The 21,711-nt window shown below is 40.2% G+C and overlaps 1 protein-coding gene across 1 annotated transcript in view; it reads right to left on the minus strand.

The window, feature by feature from the left end:
• The window catches only part of MORC4 (MORC family CW-type zinc finger 4), a 68,058-nt gene that overhangs the window by 7,077 nt on the left and 39,270 nt on the right, over window positions 1–21,711 (minus strand). The window contains exons 10-14 of the mRNA XM_052663573.1: window positions 19,551–19,649; window positions 14,542–14,670; window positions 11,904–11,972; window positions 11,474–11,525; window positions 9,919–10,094 (exon numbers count right to left, since the gene is read on the minus strand). Of these exons, the coding sequence (XP_052519533.1) occupies window positions 9,919–10,094; window positions 11,474–11,525; window positions 11,904–11,972; window positions 14,542–14,670; window positions 19,551–19,649 (525 nt within the window). The remainder of the gene's footprint in view (window positions 1–9,918; window positions 10,095–11,473; window positions 11,526–11,903; window positions 11,973–14,541; window positions 14,671–19,550; window positions 19,650–21,711) is intronic.

A 21,711-nucleotide genomic window follows, 5' to 3' on the forward strand; every position in this document is an offset into this window, starting at 1 on the left:
GAACTGTGGTGTTGGAGAAGACTCTTGAGAGTCCCTTGGACTGCAAGGAGATCCAACCAGTCCATTCTAAAGGAAATCAGTCCTGAATATTCATTGGAAGGACTGATGCTGAAACTCCAATATTTGGCCGCCTAATGCAAAGAACTGACTCATTTGAAAAGACCCTGATGCTGGGAAAGATTGAAGATGGGAGGAGAAGGGGATGGCAGAGGATGAGATGGTTGGATGGCATCACTGACTCAATGGACATGAGTTTGAGTCAATTCTGGGAGTTGGTGATGGACAGAGAGACCTGGCATGCTCAGTCCATGGGGTTGCAAAGAGTCAAACATGACTGAGCAACTGAACTGAACTGATTATCTTTTTATAATAAATTATAGTTATCATTGCCAGTACTGTTTTTTCCTGCAAATTTGAATTACTATTTGGTGTCACTTGTTTCCAAGCTGAAGAACTCTCTTTAGCATTTCTTATATGGCAGTTTTTCTAGAAACAAATTCCATCAGCTTTCATTTATATAAGAATGTACTTATTTTACTTTCATTTTCTAAAAATAGTTTTATTGGATTTATGACTTCTGGTTGAAAGTGTTTCTTCAAGTACTATGAATATGTCATCCCACTGCTCCTGGTTTCCACTGTTTTTGATGAGAAGCCAGGGTTACTGGGGTTCTCTTTTACATGACAAATATTTTTCTTTTCCTGTTTTCAAGATAATTTTCTTTGCCTTTGGCTTTCAATATTTTCACTATATGGCTGTAAATCTTATTGCATTTATCCTCTTTTGAGTTACTTGAGCTTCTTAAATGTGTAAATTAATGTTTCTCATCAAACTTGGAAAGTTGTCAGCCATTATTTCTTTGAGTATTTTTTCCACCTCTTCTCTTCCCTCTGCTCTCTTTCATGTTCTCCAAATTTGTATATGTCGGTGTACTTAATGGTGTTCTACATTTCTCTGAGGCTCTGAGGCATTTTCCTTCATATTTTTTCTCTCTGTTCTCCAGAAAGCATAATCTATAAAATCTGTCATTGGTATATTTTCAAGTTTGCTGATTCTCCTGCCAATTGTAATGTACTGTTAAGTCCCTTTAGTGAAATATTCACATTAGTTTTTGTCCATTTTACCTTAAGAATTTACATTTGGTTCTTTTTAAACATAATTTCTGTCCCTTTTACTAATATTCTGCAGTTGATGAAACATGGTCTCCTTTAGTTCTTTGAACATGTTTATAATAGATGCTTTGAAGTCTCTAAATTCAACATCTGGATCTATTTAGGGGCAGTTTCTATTACCTGCTTCCCTCCCATCTCATGTACAGGTCACATTTTTTTTCTTTGCATGTGTCATAATTTTTTTGTTGACAATCGATATTTTAGATAATATAGTATAGCAAGCAATTTCCACCTCCCTGAATGGCTGTTGCTATTATTTGTTGTTTTTTTTTTTTCTTCCAGTGATTTGGCTGAAATGACTCCATGAAAACTGTTTCCCCTGTAATATACAGCCTCTAATATTCTTGCTCAGATTTCTTCTTGATTTTTATATTTTACCTAACAATCTAGAAGTTACCCTGAGTCAGCATAATTATGCCCCCTTAGCCAGTTAGAGTTTTACCCTTTACCACTGAATGTATGCGTGGCTTGAAGGCTACTATCACAGATCAAAGAATTCACGTTTCCTCCCCCATTCGGCCAGGTAGTAGCAGCTTGGATTTTCCCTCTCCAATCGTTTCTGAGGCAGCACAGCCTTCAGCATGTGCAGTTTCCCAGACTAACAGGGATATCTGTGATTTTACTTTTAAGCCTGGCTTCAAAGGAGTGGCCCCTGGACCAGTCAGTGCTTGCTTAGAGGCTGTGCTTAAGTGTCTAGCACCAGTGAAACTTCTGCTCTGTTGCTTGATCTGTGTGAGGCCTGGGGACTGCTTGCAAGTTCACCTTGTGTCCTCATTGAGTGTAGTCTCATGTTCACGCACAGCCTTCCTAACCCACAGGGTTGACTATGATCCCAGGAGTGCTTGGATGTCATTTTGCTTGCTTCTCTCTATTACCAAACTTATGATTTCACAGTCATCTCGCTTGTTGTAACTTGTATCATGGAGCTATGATAAAATTGTTCTTAATTTTTCCCCACTAAGATTTCCATTGTCTGACAATGCCCTTAGGAATGGGATTCTCCATGATATGTTCCAAAGTAAGTTCCTTTGGGTAGTACTAAGGAGTTCTTCATCTGTCAGGCCTTCCTCTCTCCCTAAACAGAACCTTTGTGCCACCGTGCAGGGTTGACAGCAGGGACAGAGGCCCACTCTCTAAGAGTGAAACCTTTTCTTTACAAATGGGTGCTGGGATGGTTTTTAGCTTGCTCCTTCAGGCATGAACCTCTGCACTAAGCACAGGCGGCTGCGACTGGCCGGCGCACTAAGTGCAGCTGAGAGGAGCTACCCTGCGTCCGAGGTCAGGGGCGACGTCCGAGAGGAGCTACCCCATGTCCGAGGCCAGAGATGGTGCCCGAGAGGAGCTACCCCGCGTCCGAGGTCAGGGGCGGCGGCTGAGAGGAGCCACCTGGCACCCAAGGCCAGGGGCAGTGGCTGGGAGGAGCCACCCCACGCCGGAGGCCAGGGGCGGCGGCCAGGAGGATCAACCCCACGTCCAAGGAGAGGTGGCTGCCTGGGCGCAGGAGGGCCTAGAGGAGCCATCCCACATTGAAGGTCAGGAAGGGCGGCAGTGAGGAGACACCCCTCATCCAAGGTAATGAGCAGCGGCTGCGCTGAAGAGATACCCCATGACCAAGGTAAGAGAAAGCCAAGTAAGATGGTAGGTGTTGCAAGAGGGCATCAGAGGGCAGACACACTGAAACCATACTCACAGAAAACTAGTCAATCTAATCACACTAGGACCACAGCCTTGTCTAACTCAATGAAACTAAACCATGCCCATGGGGTAACCCAAGATGGGTGGGTCATGGTGGAGAGGTCTGACAGATTGTGGTCCACTGGAGATGGGAATGGCAAACCACTTCAGTATTCTTGCCTTGAGAACCCCATGAACAGTATGAAAAGGCAAAATGATAGGATACTGAAAGAGGAACTCCACAGGTCATTAGGTGCCCAATATGTTACTGGAGATTAGTGGAGAAATAACTCCAGAAAGAATGAAGGGATGGAGCCACCAAAGCAAAAACAATACCCAGCTGTGGATGTGACTGGTGATAGAAGCAAGATCCGATGCTGTAAAGAGCAATATTGCACAGGAACCTGGAATGTCAGGTCCATGAATCAAGGCAAATTGGAAGTGGTCAAACAAGAGATGGCAAGAGTGAACGTCAACATTCTAGGAGTCAGTGAACTAAAATGGACTGGAACGGGTGAATTTAACTCAGATGACCATTATACCTACTTGCGGGCAGGAATCCCTCAGAAGAAATGGAGTAGCCATGATGGTCAACAAAAGAGTCCAAAATGCAGTACTTGGATGCAATCTCAAAAACGACAGAATGATCTCTGTTCGTTTCCAAGGCAAACCATTCAATATCACAGTAATCCAAGTCTATGCCCCAACCAGAAACGCTGAAGAAACTGAAGTTGAACGGTTCTATGAAGACCTACAAGACCTTTTATAACTAACACCCAAAAAAGATGTCCTTTTCATTCTAGGGGACTGGAATGCAAAAGTAGGAAGTCAAGAAACACCTGGAGTAACAGGCAAATTTGGCCTTGGAATGCGGAATGAAGCAGGGCAAAGACTAATAGAGTTTTGCCAAGAAAATGCACTGGTCATAGCAAACACCCTCTTCCAACAACACAAGAGAAGACTCTACACATGGACATCACCAGATGGTCAACACCAAAATCAGACTGATTATATTCTTTGCAGCCAAAGATGGAGAAGCTCTATACGGTCAACAAAAACAAGACCAGGAGCTGACTGTGGCTCAGATCATGAACTCCTTATTACCAAATTCAGACTCAAATTGAAGAAAGTAGGGAAAACTGCTAGACCATTCAGGTATGACCTAAATCAAATCCCTTATGATTATACAGTGGAAGTGAGAAATAGATTTAAGGGCTTAGATCTGATAGATAGAGTGCCTGATGAACTATGGACGGAGGTTCGTGACATTGTACAGGAGACAGGGATCAAGACCACCCCCGTGGAAAAGAAATGCACAAAAGCAAAATGGCTGTCTGGGGAGGCCTTACAAATAGCTGTGAAAAGAAAGGAAGTGAAAAGCAAAGGGGAAAAGGAAAGATATAAGCATCTGAATGCAGAGTTCCAAAGAATAGCAAGAAGAGATAAGAAAGCCTTCTTCAGCGATCAATGCAAAGAAATAGAGGAAAACAACAGAATGGGAAAGACTAGAGATCTCTTCAAGAAAATTAGAGATACCAAGGGAACATTTCATGCAAAGATGGGCTCGATAAAGGACAATAATGGTATGGACCTAACAGAAGCAGAAGATATTAAGAAGAGGTGGCAAGAATACACAGAACTGTAGAAAAAAGATCTTCATGACCCGGATAATCATGATGGTGTGATCACTCAGCTAGAGCCAGACATCCTGGAATGTGAAATCAAGTGGGTCTTAGAAAGCATCACTACGAACAAAGCTAGTGGAGGTGATGAAATTCCAGTTGAGCTGTTTCAAATCCTGAAAGATGATGCTGTGAAAGTGCTGCACTCAATATGCCAGCAAATTTGGAAAACTCAGCAGTGGCCACAGGACTGGAAAAGGTCAGTTTTCATTCCAATCCCAAAGAAAGGCAATGCCAAAGAATGCTCCAACTACCACACAATTGCACTCATCTCATATGCTAGTAAAGTAATGCTCAAAATTCTCCAAGCCAGGCTTCAGCAATACGTGAACCATGAACTTCCTGATGTTCAAGCTGGTTTTAGAAAAGGCAGAGGAACCAGAGATCAAATTGCCAACATCTGCTGGATCATGGAAAAAGCAAGAGAGTTCCAGAGAAACATTTATTTCTGCTTTATTGACTATGTCAAGCCTTTGACTGTGTGGATCACAATAAAATGTGGAAAATTCTGAAAGAGATGGGAATACCAGACCACCTGACCTGCCTCTTGAGAAATCTATATGCAGGTCAGGAAGCAACAGTTAGAACTGGACATGGAACAACAGACTGGTTCCAAATAGGAAAAGGAGTACATCAAGGCTGTCTATTGTCACCCTGCTTATTTAACTTATATGCAGAGTACATCATGAGAAATGCTGGACAGGAAGAAACACAAGCTGGAATCAAGATTGCTGGGAGAAATATCAATAACCTCAGATATGCAGATGACACCACCCTTATGGCAGAAAGTGAAGAGGAACTAAAAAGCCTCTTGATGAAAGTGAAAGAGGAGAGTGAAAAAGTTGGCTTAAAGCTCAACATTCAGAAAATGAAAATCATGGCATCCGGTCCCATCACTTCATGGGAAATAGATGGGGAAACAGTGGAAACAGTGTCAGACTTTATTTTTTGGGCTCCAAAATCACTGCAGATGGTGATTGCAGCCATGAAATTAAAAGACGCTTACTCCTTGGAAGAAAAGTTATGACCAACCTAGATAGCATATTCAAAAGCAAAGACGTTACTTTGCCGACTAAGGTCCGTCTAGTCAAGGCTATGGTTTTTCCAGTAGTCATGTATGGACGTGAGAGTTGGACTGTGAAGAAGGCTGAGCGCCAAAGAATTGATGCTTTTGGACTGTGGTGTTGGAGAAGACTCTTGAAAGTCCCTTGGACTGCAAGGAGATCCAATCAGTCCATTCTGAAGGAGATCAGCCCTGGGATTTCTTTGGAAGGAATGATGCTAAAGCTGAAACTCCAGTACGTTGGCCATCTCATGCGAAGAATTGACTCATTGGAAAAGACTCTGATGCTGGGAGGGACTGGAGGCAGGAGGAGAAGGGGACGACAGAGGATGAGATGGCTGGATGGCATCACTGACTCGATGGACGTGAAGCTGAGTGAACTCTGGGAGTTGGTGATGAACAGGGAGGCCTGGCGTGCTGCGATTCATGGGGTCGCAAAGAGTCGGACACGGCTGAGCGACTGAACTGAACTGAACTGGTACCAGACAGACCTGGAGGATATAAGAAATGTCAGAGGCCTGCACCTCCCAGGTGAAACCATAGCTCTAGACTAGGAGCTAGGCAGACAGGAAGCCCCCAGTTTCTTGACCACACCCCCCTGGATTACAGCTTCTTGAATAGTTTTCATAAAAGAAAACTTAGAGGGAGATGAGAGCAGGTTAAATGCCCACCTTTCACTGTACTTTCTGAGATTTAACAGATTTTCTTGAACAAATGTTTCTGTACTTGCTGTGTGCCCCTAGGACAATTTCCAGGAACTAAGAATGATTGCTTTGCTTCTTTAGTAATTTTTTTCCAGTTAAATGGTTACCTGTTGGTAAAAGAGTTCATTACACTACTCATTTTGCTATTCTGGAACTCTTTCTCAAAGATCGTATTTTAAAATGTTAATACTGACCCTTGAATCAATCTTATTCATTTGCAAAATTGTTTTTCTGTTTCTACCTTGTGTGTGTTGTTTCAAATATTCCTTTCAATATATTAGGATATCTTTCCTCCTCTCTTTTCACCATTATAATGTATTTTGAATTTTTTCTGGCTATCCTTTTAATATATGAAATAATTAGCCTTTGATATATAATTTACTCAGAGTAACCGAGGTAGCGTTAGTGGTAAATAACCTTCCTGCCAATGCAGGAGATGTAAGAGATAAGGGTTTGATCCCTGGGTCAGGAAGATCCCTTGGAGAAGGAAATGGCAACCCACTCCAGTATTCTTGCCTGGAAAATCCCATAGACAGAGGAGTCTGATGGGCTACAGTCTATGGGGTTGCAAAGAGTCAGACACGGCTGAAGCAACTTACCACGCAGTATAGCTTACTCAGAGGTTCTCTAAATATCTAAATAAATTACAGGCTGTAATTCTCATCTTTGTCTATATGTTTATGGCTACTTTAGACCTTAGTTTATATCACTCATATGAAACCTATCATGTATCCGGGGTGGTTACATATGTAACTTTGAGTACCATAAGCTCCTTCATCTTAGATGCCATCACTGCCTTAGAATACTGCTTTCATATAGTAAGGACTCAAATATATGTAGAATGAATGAACAGAAAGGGGACTATTTCCTTTAAGCTGTCTTGCCCTAAAAGGTTATGCTTGTTTATATCCTAGCTGAACTTACTCTTTTTTTGCAGATTTTCCCCTATCTTTGCTAGATTCATGAAGACTCAAAGCTGTTTCCAATGACACCTCTGGAACACCTTGTAGGTCTTATAACCTACTCCACTAGAAAATTTTAAAACACTCTTGGATAGTGTAGGCTTTATTTTCTCTAGAATTAAAGAGCTGTACTACATGACCCAAGGACCCTTATCAGCTTTAGGTTTTGATAGCAAGGGAGATCTTCGTTAACTCTTGACTAAACCTATTATTCCCTTTACACAGTTTTATAAGAAAATCTTGCATATTTTATTAGACTCTTGAGCATCTAATTTTCCTCTATAAAAAAGGTAGACTATTTCCAATCAATCTGAATCCCCCTATATGCGTAACTTGAAATGACAGAATCATCATTTACTGACCTTACATAAAACATGACATTAGCAGTATCAATTATCATATATCTCTTGAAGAAATATTATTCTCAAATTAAAATTACACATAAAGAGTCAAGAGTATTTTACCTGAACTCTAGAGCTAACACTCAACTCTGGATAGCGCAGTTCCACAATGACTCATACAGAGATCCTAATTAAGACTGATGAAGTATGCCACCCAATGGATGTACTGTCATACTGCACTCATAAAATACATACATATAGAGGTTAGCATTTGTTATCTCCTTCAGGTTACCAAAATCCACTGGACAGTATCAACAGAAACACTGAAGAGAAAGCAAAGGTGGTCACAGCAGGGAAAGGACAGCTTTCAAGAGCAGTGACATCTTAATACTCCAGTATCAATTTTGATGCATGACTATCTCAAGGATCAATGTAGAGAGCTAACAACGTGCTTAACAAAACCACAACACTTCTCTATACCCCTCCCAACCTAAAATGGGAGTTGGATAACTGTGGATGAAACAGTAGAATTAAGGCCAAATCCTTGAGACCAACAAGGATATGTTCCTTAATCCTTTGCTGCATGGTTCTATCTTAGAAATCGCTCCTTCAATATGACTGAATTCAACTATCAGTTTCTGCACAGCTATTCTCTTCCAACTATTCTTGATGCTTTTGTATAGATTCTCATTTAATTCCTTTAGAGTTCTATTACTTTTTCTCCTAATAGCCTACTTCCTCTTGAGACTCTTTGTTCATGCTCAGGGGGATGTGAGGTTCTTTCAATATCTAGGGGGCTTAATTGTGGAAGACTAGGGGACTTGCACATATAAAGAGATGTTTGTCTGGGTGAAAGCTGAAAAGACCTACTTAAGAAGCAAGAAAGAGGGAAAGAAATCAATAACATTGGTGGAGGTGGGGGCAGGAGTAATTTCCCCCTATTATATACCCAGTTGCTTTTTTCCTACCGTATGTTAAGAAGATATCCAAACTGAAAAGGGTTCATAAAAATTTCACAATCTACTATGTAACAGTCATATCATTGTGGACTCTAGAAGTTTCTACCACTAGAGAGCAACTCTGTACCTTCCCCATGGCTTGGCCCTGCCAGAAGTGAGAAACACAGTAGCAAGGAGAAAGCAAGTCATAATTAGCAGTCCTGAGTTCTAGTCTCATGACAGCACACAGGCAGTCATACCTTTTAGTGCTTCAAATATTCCTGATATTTAAGAAAATTTCTGTTATAAAGATTGCTGTGTGTGCTTAATTGCTCAGTCATGTCCAACTCTTTGCAACCTTATGGACTGTAACCTGTCAGGCTCCTCTGTCCATGGGGATCTTCCAGGCAAGAATACTGGAGTGGGTTGCCATGCCCTTCTTCAGCGGATCTTCCCAACTCAGGGATCGAACCCAGGTCTCCCACATTGCAGGCAGATTCTTTACCACTGGTGGCGGGTCTAAGCCACCAGGGAATAACAAAATAATATTGCTGTGGTGCTAGACGATGAAATTCTAAGACTAAACTTACACGAAAAATTTACCCTAGGAAACAATGGACTACAAAGCTTACTTAATGGCACAAACTTCTAATACTTATTTTTATATGTGGCCAACAATGGCAACACACTCCAGTACTCTTGCCTGGAAAATCCCAGGGACGGAGGAGCCTGGTAGGCTGCAGTCCATGGGGTCGCAAAGAGTTGGATACGACTGAGCGACTTCACTTTCACTTTTCACTTTCATGCATTGGAGAAGGAAATGGCAACCCACTCCAGTGTTCTTGTTTGGAGAATCCCAGGGACGGGGGAGCCTGGTGGGCTGCCGTCTCTGGGGTCGCACAGAGTTGGACACGACTGAAGCGACTTAGCAGCAGCAGCAACATGTGTTAGGTCTATGGGGCCCTGCAGGATTTCAATATTCCTAAACTTAAAGAAAGAAACAATGCTTATCCAGGTAACATTACCTTACATTTGTATAATACATTATGCTTTGCAAAGAGTTTTCATGTCCATTACTTCACTTACACAATTGCCAACATAACGGGAATACATAATCCATAAAAGAACATTCGTCAGATGATCCCCTCAAAAAAGTAAAACCAAAAAGATAGAAAAATAGACTTGACATGACAGTTACAATGTTGAAAAATGGGAGGTACATGCAACATGCAAGTCTATTAATCCCCAAATGGTATTTCTCATTCTGAATTCCATGCCAGGCTTTAGGAGAAATGCAAACACGATAACCATATCAATTTAGTTTACAGCAAAGCAAACCCTGAGGCTCATTACTGAAGAGAATCTATATTTTTTTTACACACCTGGAGAACTGAAAAACGCTGGAATCCAGAGGCTTAAGTTGAAGAGAAGTTGTTCTGCTTTCTTCTCCAACAGATGAAAGCCGGCTGGGGCTATCAGTTCCCTCATACCCAGTCATCTTATTATTCAAGTCATCCATATCTTGAATAGAAGGGATCTTCAGCGGATTAGTGAATACCTAGCAAAGAACGAAAGAATTTATACAAATCCTAATTTCAAACCAAATACCAAAGGATGAGTCAATCCTTCTGATGCTAGGAAAAAACACTTGGCCAAATAAAAAGAAACTGTTTCCTACACAAAACAAACAGCGCGCAGTAATGTACACTAGAACACTGACCCCAGGCATGTTCAGTTATAACCTTATCAGCTGGATACCAACAGACCTCCCCAACTCACTGATTGGCTCCTGGAATCATCCCATCCACAACACAAACCCAGGCCCCCGAATCACTTTCTTATTCTCTCTTTTGACCCAGTGTAAGACTGGGTTTTCACTCCTCTGAGATCTGTGATGAGGGAAGGAATGGAGGGAATAAGCACTGCAGCTAATGTCTGTGCTGGTCTTGGAGAAATGCATGCGAGAGACTAACATATACTGCACACACAGAAACATGCATCTGGGATCTTCTGGGAGAGCCAGCTTATGAAGATAGCATGAATGATGAAGGTGAAGGAGTATAAGGGGAGGTAAACTGAATGAGGACAGGGCAGTCCCAGGAAATTTCCCAGTCTCTAGATCAGACTATAAAGCCAAGATAGGAGGGTTTGCAACCTGTTTATTAATACACCTGGGTCTTGGTAGAGTGTCAGAAGAATTAGTATTTAATTGCCTCTATCCTCACCAGCCTGACCTACCCTGACTGAGTGGGTGGAAGGTGAATCTAACATGCTGCTAGCAGATATCTCTGGGAAAGAGGGTCAAGAGGAAAATCATGCAGAAAGGCAAGGTTGGGTGGGGGAGATAAATGGGTGCTATGGTGGCTGTCAGGAAAGGAGTGTCCCTGAAAGGACGGCCAACCTTATTGCACCCTTCAGCGTCCGGAGCTGGGCAACCATGTCCGAGAGACAGTGCTCCTGAAAATTCAAAACAGCAGAGTCTTTATAAAGCCAGCCAGCCTGAAAGCAGGGAGGGGGTAAAGGGCACAAAGAACCACCCCTTCTTCCCAAGAGGAAAGCAGAAAGGAGTCACCAGTGAATCCTGGAAGGAAGGAGACTGAGGAAAACCAGACACTCAACAGGAGCAGCCTGTATGAGGATGCAGCGTAACCCTGAACACTCTGTGACTCTGAATGGGACATTCACACTACCCAGAATCAGTACTGAATCCAACTCTGGGCAATAAATGATTTGGCTCTTCCAGTTTTGGTGATCTGAACATCAGTAACAGCAGATCAAAGTAAAAATCAAAAGATCCTGTCAAAAAAAAAAAAAGACCACCAGAACAAATGGCTCGTTATTTCTGTACAGCTTTCAAGAGTGCTGCTTTCTTCAGCCTATGTCCTCTGTTGGGGGAAATTCTGTGTGAGGAAAGGAAGAGGGTGGACCATCTCTCACCTGGTGGCTCTCGTTTTCTGTTGGTACCTCCTTCTTGTCAACAGTTTGATCTCTAGGAGAATATAAAAGTGCTATTTAGTTCACTCATGAATTGCAAATTTAGGTTATAATGTTCCTTCTAAACTAGAAAGAGTGTGAGCCTTGTCGAGTAGTTAAGAGTTCCTTCCTGGACTGTGCTACTAAAGAGAGATTTCAAATGCTCTATCAAAAGAGAGGTGGGGTGGGGGAGAGGGAGAGAAACTAGAGCCAATCTCTAGTTGAGGCATTCAGGAGATAACTAGAAAGAATAAAGAACTCTAAGAGCAGAGAGGTGAATAGGAAAATCATTTGAAAAAATCATCTCTCTTCTCAAAATTCCTATCCTATTAGGAAGGGTCAGGCTCCTCTACCAAAGGATACAGATCACCATCTTGGGTAAGGTATACTCAACTGTTTCTTAGCTCTGCTCAAGTACAGGTCTTCATCAATGAGTTCTTGTTCCTCTGGAACAGAGCACCTCCTGCAGTACATAGAAGAAGTTACCTTTTGGAAAGAAAATGTGCCTTTGACTTTCATCCTTCATTTTCCTCACAAGTATGACAAGGCAGATTAACCACCATCTAACATTATAGTGTTCAGATCGCACCCACCTTACAAAACGTGTGGGCAGGCTACCAGGTAGCAATTCTTTTTTTCAATGCATGAGGTGAGGTGAAGTCGCTCAGTCGTGTCCGACTCTTTGCGATCCCATAGATTGTAGCCTACCAGACTCCTCCGTCCATGGGATTTTCCAGGCAAGAATACTGGAGTGGGTTGCCATTTCCTTCTCCAGAGGATCTTCCCAACCAGGGGTCGAACCCAGGTCTCCTACATTGTAGGCAGACGCTTCACTGTCTGAGCCACCAGGGAAGCACAATTTCAATGCATACCTTATCATTATTTTTGGTGCGTATATCACCCTTCTCCCAAGATACTCAAAGTACTTGACAGCTATAAAATTCATATGATGGTAGAGAGCATGAAGCATAATCTCTATTTTCACACAGTGAAATTCAAGCACAAGGGAGACTTGCCTGGGCTTCTATAGAAAGAGAATATCACTGAGACTAGAACCTAGGTCTCTACCTCTCATGTACTCAGAAAGCAATCCCCAAGGTACAGGCTAAGCAGGAATATCCATAGACTATGTGATGATCCCTGAAGAGGAAAATCAGAGGCTATGATAGAGAGCAGCACAAAGGGATGAGGAGCTGACATTGTAAAAGAGATAGAATAGAGGCTAGCGAAGAAGGGAAAAAGAGGATTCTATAAATGAAAAGATGATTGCTATATGTAAAGCATGAAGAAGAGAATTTTAGGAGTACAAGCTGAAAGAAGTACTAGAAAATGTATTCAGTGGACAAAGGCAATCCTAGAAAGAAATAAACAAAAACTAATAATAACTGGAAATCCTATGTTATATCCATTTTATTAGGGGGCAAAGTGTCCTGGAAGGTTATGTCTCCTGGACTAAATATAAACTGACAGCATATACAGAATTTGAAAATGAGACTTCTAAGTTCTCGGTCTCACATTTTAATCACACCACCCTAAGAGGTACTTAGGCACATCTTTAGTCTATGGGGGAATCCTTGCTTATTACAGAACTGGACTTCATTGTTTTATATTTCCTCCATTTTCAGCATTTTTTCCCCTTAAAAAGCATACTGTTTTAGTACCTTTTTCTCTATTAACATTTATACCATAGAAAACAGTTAAGAGAGTCACAGGTGAATTGAAACAAACTGAATTATTATTATGAACCTATGTTACTGAGTCATATAAAAATATTTGTTAAATTGAAATGATGTCCATGATGTGAGAGTTTGGACAATAAAGAAGACTGAGCGCCAAAGAACTGATGCTTTTGAACTGTGGTGTAGGAGAAAACTCTTGAGAGTCCCTTGGACTGCAAGGAGATCAAACAAGTCAATCCTAAAGGAAATCAACCCTGAACATTCATCGGAAGGACTGATGCTGAAGCTGAAACTCCAATACTTTGCTCACCTGATGCGAGGAGGCGACTCATTGGAAAAAGACCCTGATGCTGGGAAAGATAGAAGGTAGGAGGAGAAGGGGACATCAGAGGACAAGATGGTTGGATGGCATCACTGACTCAATGGACATGAGTTTGAGCAAGCTCCAGGAGATGATGAATGACAGGGACGCCTGCCATGCTGCAGTCCATGGGGTCGCAAAGAATTAGACATGACTGAGCGACTGAACACCACCACATCTAGATGTTAGCTGCTTCAAGTAACAGATGAAAGTGAAAGTGTTAATCACTCAGTCGTGTCCAATTCTTTTCGATCCCATGGACCGTAGCCCACCAGGCTCCTCTGTGCATGGAATTCTCCAGGCAAGAATACTGGAGTGGGTTGCCATTTCCTTCTCTGGGGGATTCTTCCAAAGCAGGGATCAAACCCAGGTCTCTTGCATTGCAGGTGGATTCTTTACAGGCTGAGTGATGGAATATTAGAAAGACAGACATGTAAACAATCTAAATTGAATGTACAATAGGTACTTCAACAGATTCAAATATAGGAAGCATATGAAGAAAACTGTCACTTCAACCTGAAATATAAATCCCTTGTTCTCAAATAGTTTACAATCTCTTGAAGAGCCCAAATGTATACATATGAAAAACATCCCCCAAATTCAAACAGTACGTGAGCAAATGTGAAGAATTAAATAATACAGTCAGCCAGAGTAAAATCACTGTAAACTACTGTCAACAAGAGAAGTATCACACAAAATATTTCTGCTTCCCAGACGATATGATCAGATGGAATACAGAAAGTCATTCTAAGCAACTGGAATGACAGTATCAAGTCACGGAGAAGGGAATACATGCAGCATGTGTAGGGAAGAGTGAAGCCACAGGCCTGCTAAAGCGGAAGACCTGTGTTAACACACAAAGAATAGGTAAAGACCAGTTAGCACAGGGGCTTGAATGCCAGGCTGAAGAGTGTGGACTTGAGACGAGAAGTGTTTTAGAACAGAGACAAATCAGGACTTATCTCTGGCATAATACTGAGTCTTAACCTTACCTGTACTTTGGGTGGGAATTATAGTAGCAAAACCATCTTGCAGGTAATGTAGATGGATCAACCTTGCCAGGAAGCCTCCTCCATTTCAGACACTCATCACACTGTACCCATGTCTGGTCAGGAATCTTCCTGAATGGAAGAAAACAAAAATATGACTGTCTATATAGTTTTATACTTTATACTAGCTTTATACTCTTTCTTACATTAGAAAGGCTATATTCTAGCTCTATACTCCCTAAAATTGAAAAAACTGAAAGAAAGAATTGAATATGAAATGTGTTAGAAATGTTATAATCCAGGTGTCTACAATGTATAATCTTAAACTTCACAGATAAAACAATGATAGAACCAGACCAGATATGAAAACAGTAATAAGTATTAATGTGGTAAGCCACCAAATTATAGAGCTCAACAGTACTTATCCTGGAACTTTATTTCTTGAGTTTAACAAAAGGATAACTTTAACTCTAAAATTTAGTAATCAGCAAAAATTTTATATATATTACAATATTACTAAAAAAAAAAAAACCCAAAGAATCATTTTATTTGCTTCTATCCAATCCCATGATAGATTTGAAATGCATCTGTGAGAGTCATTGAAGCAATGTCATCAAAACATCTCCTCTATTTCCCCACAGGCTCCCCAGTCCTTTTTTTCCCTTTCAAAAAGTCTTTGTTTATACTTAAATCAAAATTTCATTAGATAGATATTTCCAAAGTTAATCTTAAAAAGTAGCATAAATTTGATTAAATTTTGTAACTAGAAAAAGTGGCTCCAGTCCAATAACTGGGTTATTAACAGAGAATTCTTCCAGAATTCTACTCTTAAAAATTTTTTGGCTGCACCCTGCATTATGTCAATTCTTAATTCCCTGACCAGGAACTGAACCTGTGTCCCCTGCATTGGAAGACAAGAGTTTTAACCACTGGACTGCCAAGGAAGTCCCCAGAGCTCTACTCTTAAAACACATACTCATTCTCATCTCCCTCAGGAAGTGTAACCCAGTCACCCACATCTTGGAGTAAATTTGTTTCCCTGTAAGAGGAAATGATCCATATATAAGACAAGTAGTGTGCATCTAATATGTGAAAGGCAGACGAGACTGGGAAGGGAGAAGGCTAGAGAAAAGACAGAGAGAGGGTAGAGGGGCACCTAGGGCCAATTTGAAAAACATGTCATTTAGCCTAGGACAGATTCTGTGTACGTTACATTTATACTGCTCTTATGCTGCTGCTGCTACTGCTGCTAAGTCGCTTCAATCGTGTCCGACTCTGTGCGACCCCAGAGACGGCAGCCCACCAGGCTCCCCCATCCCTGGGATTCTCCAGGCAAGAACACCGGAGTGGGTTGCCATTACCTTCTCCACTGCATGCAAGGGAAAAGTGAAAGTGAAGTTGCTCAGTCGTGTCCGACTCTTCCCGACCCCATGGACTGCAGCCTACCAGGCTTCTCAGTCCATGGGTTTTTCCAGGCAAGAGTACTAGAGTGGGGTGCCATTGCCTTCTCCATGCTAGACATTTCAATTGAGTGATATGATTCTTTTATGTCTTAGTTCAATATTTTTCATATCTTTTTAAATGGTGCTTTTTTCTAGTTATAAAAGCAATATAAGCCCATATAAAAAAACTATAAAATACAGAAAGAAAAAGAAAATCTACCAATAAGTCTACTACTCAAATACAGTGTCTTCTTGTTTAAAATGCTGTTTTAATGAAGAGAATCCATACACATTCTTGGATATACAGCTTCCTATCTCCTAGCTACAGGCTGCTCCAGCCTTGCAACTCTAAACTCCAAGCTCAGGCCTGACATCTGGTGTCTATATATTTCTGTACAGCCACTGCTTTATTTGAGGCTTCCCTCATAGCTCAGTTGGTAAAGAATCTGCCTGCAGTGCAGCAGACCCGGGTTCTATCCCTGGGTCAGGAAGATTTCCTGGAAAAGGAAATGACAACCCACTCCAGTATCCTTGCCTGGAAAATCCCAAAGAGAGAGGAGCCTGGTAGGCTGCAGTCTATGGAGTCACAAAGAGTTGGGCATGACTGAACAACTAACACACTGTTTTATTTAGAGTCAGAGAAAGCAGTTTCAGCAGTAGTGCTAAGGGGACAGAAAAGGTCATATTAGCTTTGGTTTTACATGCACACACACAAGAGTCTCTTGCAGAAGCACGTCAATATTACTCTCTCGGGAACAAGCATTAGAGACAGTAATTCTCTACCTCAGGTTACATGCAGACCATGGTAGATCCTCCAACCCAGGCAGACAGAAGAGGCTTTTTGTGCGCAAGCCTAAATAGGCAGCTGAAGGGGCTATGCTATATTTTTCTCATTGCATCCTTACAGAAGACTGTCGTGGTTAAGAACGTGGGTTAGGGGGCCAGACTGCCTATATCTGAAAACGATCTACCACTGTGTATTTATCTAATTTTGAACAAGTTACTTAAGCTCTCAGTGTATAAGTGTCTACATTTGTAATGAAGTAACAATATCATCTGCCTATCTCACAGGATTGTTGTGATGGTTAAATATACATGCAAAGAACTTAAACCAGTGTCTGACAGGTAAGTACTAAATAATCACCATTAAACTTCCAGAAAAGGCTGTATAACATATATACACACACTCCAGCAATATATGAACATCTGTTCCATTGCATTAATCGGTTATTTAAAAGGCAAAAAAGAGATATCTCATCTTAATTTTCATTTCTTTGAAAACCATGGATGTTGGACAGGAATAGAGATCTTCATTTTTATTTTTTTAAATATAAATTTATTTATTTTAATTTGAGACTAATTACTTTACAATATTGTACTGGTTTTGCCATACATCAACATGAATCTGCCATGGGTGTACACGTGTTCCCCATCCTGAAACCCCCTCCCTCCTCCCTCCCCATCCCACCCCTCAGGGTCATCCCAGTGCACCAGCCCAGAGCACCGTGTCTCATGCATCAAACCTGGGAAAACAAAATTTTATATCAAACATTTGATGATTTCCATTTAAAAGAAACACAGTGCCTTCCCCCAAATGAACTTTCAACACTCTAATCTTTGTTTTGATGGTATAACTGACTGTGTACATATTGTCACACATTCTGCCCTCTGTATTATGCTTCTTTCCTGGCCTCCTGAAGCATTTCATCCTGATCCACCATTCTGTATGTGATTTTGTGTCTTAGATTCAGTAAATTCTACATTTTTTCCTGATATGTTGGGTTCTCTATTTCTATTCTCAAATTTCTTGATATGGTTCCAACAATGTTCATTAGAATAAAAAGAAGGGAAGTTTGCTAATATTTCTGAATGCCTACTATATGCCAGGTACTGTGCTAAAAAGGTTAGATGATCTAACTTAACACATTATTGGCTGGGGATTTTTGCAGAAATTAACACCTGTGGCTGGTGATTTGTTATGTAAGCGAATACTGATATGTCTCTAGTCAAACGTAAACTAATTTTCCTCCAATTAAAAAATTTAAAAATATAACATTCGGGTAATAAGACATATTAATATGTCTCTGTTCAATAATGAGTTAATATATGCAGAGAGATGAAGTAAACCAATACAGTATTGTAAAGTAAAATAAAGTAAAATAAAAAGATGAAGTGAACCAATACAGTATTGTAAAGTAAAATAGAAAAAGAAAAGAGTTAAATGTACCATTTAACGCAGTACTATCTGAAACAATACTACAATTAAAAAAAAAAAGAGAAACAAAGGAGATGGACTAGACCAATAATTATAGGAAAACCTGAAGGGTAAGCAAAGATGTACATATCCACCTCTCATCACCCTTACCATCCTCATGACTACCAAAGACTTGTGCCAAAATGCTGCAACCAAACTTGCAAAGAAAGGATCATTTCTCTCCCTATATACTCCTAAAAAGAAGATCGATATATATTCAGATTCATATGTATTCAGATATATGTTTCAGATTCTTTTCCATTTTAGGTAATTACAAGATATTGAGTAATTCTGTGAAAGCAAATCACATTTGTGTAGTGTTTATAATCAGCTTTTCCCACCTTTTCATAGCATTAAATATTTCTATAGTATCATATTTAAGGGCTAAAAAAAGACTTGTTTTTAAATAAAAAAATTTAAAAATATAACATTCAGGTAATAAGACATATTAATACATCTCTGGTCAATAATGAGTTAATATACTCAGAGAGATGAAGTGACTTACTTACCTAAGCTCATTCAACTATTAAGAATCAGATTTAATAGAGAACAGACTTGTGGTTGCCAAGGCGGGGGGGTGGGGTGGGGCATGGGGGTGGGGTAGGGGAGGAAAGGAATGAGAGTTTGGGATTAGCAGAGGCAAACTATTATACATAGGATGGATAAATAACAAGGTCCTACTGTATAGCACAGGGAACTATATTCAATATCCTGTTTCAACCATAATAGAAAAGAATATGAAAAAGAATATACATATGTATAACTGTCACTTTGCTGTATAGAAGAAATTGATATAACATTGTAAATCAATTATACTTCAATAAAATCTAAAAACAAACCAAAACTAATAGACTTTTACCCATGATTTAATTTCATGATTTTTGCCTAATTATTTGGAAATAGAGAATACAACATTCATATATTTAGGTTTTGAAGTAATACTCATAACATTTATAGATCTTATGACCTGAACACAATTGTAATACATTAGATAATATATAGTAAAATTAAAAAAAAGAAGTAGATCTAAATTTTCAACCAAGGAGTAGCTGATTCAAATGGTCATCATCTTCCATTATATTACACTGATGACAGGATGAACTGATAATACTAAACTCGTCATATTTATGATCCAAACCATACAAGTGTTAAACCAGAAATGAAGAGGTTTAGAGAATGATGAAATTAGTACCTGTGATTTCCTGTTTTTAGTTAATTAAACTTCCTTATGTGAAAAGCATCATCTTTTCCTATTCCTTCCATTTGCCCTAGAGATGTTACCCCTGATACTTTTATATTCTAAATTTACTACTCACGGTATTGGCCTGACTATGGCCGAGGTCTCCAAATTCTCTTGGGAGGTCTTTTCCTTCCAATAAGCATTGAGCTTCTGGGCAAGGGCATTTATTGTCAACCTGAAAGGAAAAGAAAGAAGCATGTCAATGTTAAGAATTTGTTGAATAATTTTATAATCTTTAAGATGCTCCCACTTAACGGAACCCAGCCATTTAGAATATTCAGTATAGGTTTGAACATCTATACTTCAAGCAACTAGGATGGGAATCTACTGCCTTTGTAAATTATGTGTCAAAATGACAAAGTTCATAATGTTGAATAGTCACTTTGGTTGAAAAGATAAGATGGTCAGTTCAGTTCAGTTCAGTCGGTCAGTCATGTCCGACTCTTTGCAACCCCATGGACTGCAGCACACCAGGCTTCCCTGTCCATCACCAACTCCTGGAGCTTGCTCAAACTCATGTCCATTGAGTCAGTGATGCCATCCAACCATCTCATCCTCTGTCATTCCCTTTTCCTCCCACCTTCAATCTTTCACAGCATCAGGTTCTTTTTCAATGAATCACTTCTTTGAAGCAGGTGGCCAAAGTATTGGAGTTTCAGCTTCAGCATCAGTGCTTCCAATGAATATTCAGGACTGATATCCTTTAGGATGGAGTGATTGGATCTCCTTGCAGTCCACGGGACTCTCAAGAGTCTTCTCCAACACCACAGTTCAAAAGCATCAATTCTTCAGAGCTCAGCTTTCTTTATAGTCCAACTCTCACAGCTACACATGACTACTGGGAAAACCGTAGCTTTGACTAGATGGACCTTTGTTGGCAAAGTAATGTCTCTGCTTTTTTTTTTTTTAAATTTTTATTTTTACTTTATTTTACTTTACAATACTATATTGGTTTTGCCATACATTGACATGAATCCACCACAGGTGTACATGCGTTCCCAAACATGAACCCCCCTCCCACCTCCCTCCCCATTACATCTCTCTGGGTCATCCCCGTGCACCTGCCCCAAGCATGCTATATCCTGCATCAGACATAGACTGGCAATTCAATTCTTACATGATAGTATACATGTTTCAATGCCATTCTCCCAAATCTTCCCACCCTCTCCCTCTCCCTCTGAGTCCAAAAGTCCATTATACACATCTGTGTCTTTTTTGCTGTCTTGCATACAGGGTCATCATTGCCATCTTTCTAAATTCCATATATATATATATGTGTTAGTATACTGTATTGGTGTTTTTCTTTCTGGCTTACTTCACTCTGTATAATCGGCTCCAGTTTCATCCATCTCATCAGAACTGATTCAAATGTATTCTTTTTAATATGCTGTCTAGGTTGGTCTTAGCTTTTCTTCCAAGGAGCAAGCGTCTTTTGATTTCACGGCTGCAGTCACCATTTGCAGTGATTTTGGAGCCCCCGAAAATAGTCTCAGTGTTTCCACTGTTTCCCCATCTATTTGCCATGAAGTGATGGGAACAGATGCCATGATCTTAGTTTTCTGAATGTTGAGTTTTAAGCCACCTTTTTCACTCTCCTCTTTCACTTTCATCAAGAGGCTCTTTAGTTCTTCCTCGCTTCCTGCCATAAGGGTGGTGTTATCTGCATATCTGAGGTTACAAGTCCTAAAAAATACTGTGTTCTCCACATTTTAGAATCACAGTGAGGGGAAATGACATTAGAGACAACGACAGAAGACTACACTGTAGATAAGTATTTGGGGAGTTATTCAACTGTCAGATCACTACACGTAAACAATTCAGGACCAAGTTCAAAGTCAGAGGATCACATACTGTACCCTACCTATTACAAATCAATCAAACAGTAACTTAAAACATGTCTATATAGTTCTTCTTTATCCAAATGCTGATCACAGCAGTTACAGCAGCAATAGGTAACACAGTCCCCTTCAACCTTCTACGACACAGCTGTTAGTAGAGGCTATGCCCCAATTATGGCTCTTGCCCTTTCTCCTTTATCTCTCTTCTTAAATGAACAACAGCAGACCCAGGGTAAAACAGTATGATGTGTAGAAAATCTGAATTTTACTTTGAAAAACGGGCAATTTCTAGTGACTAATTTCTGTTTAATTCTACAATTCAGGATTACAATTTAATGTATAGCTGTGCATACATACTTGAAATATCACAAATTTAGTATTTTTTAAAAAATCTCTTGA

This window comes from Budorcas taxicolor, chromosome X, assembly GCF_023091745.1.
Source record: "Budorcas taxicolor isolate Tak-1 chromosome X, Takin1.1, whole genome shotgun sequence".
Taxonomy (NCBI): Eukaryota; Metazoa; Chordata; class Mammalia; order Artiodactyla; family Bovidae; genus Budorcas; species Budorcas taxicolor.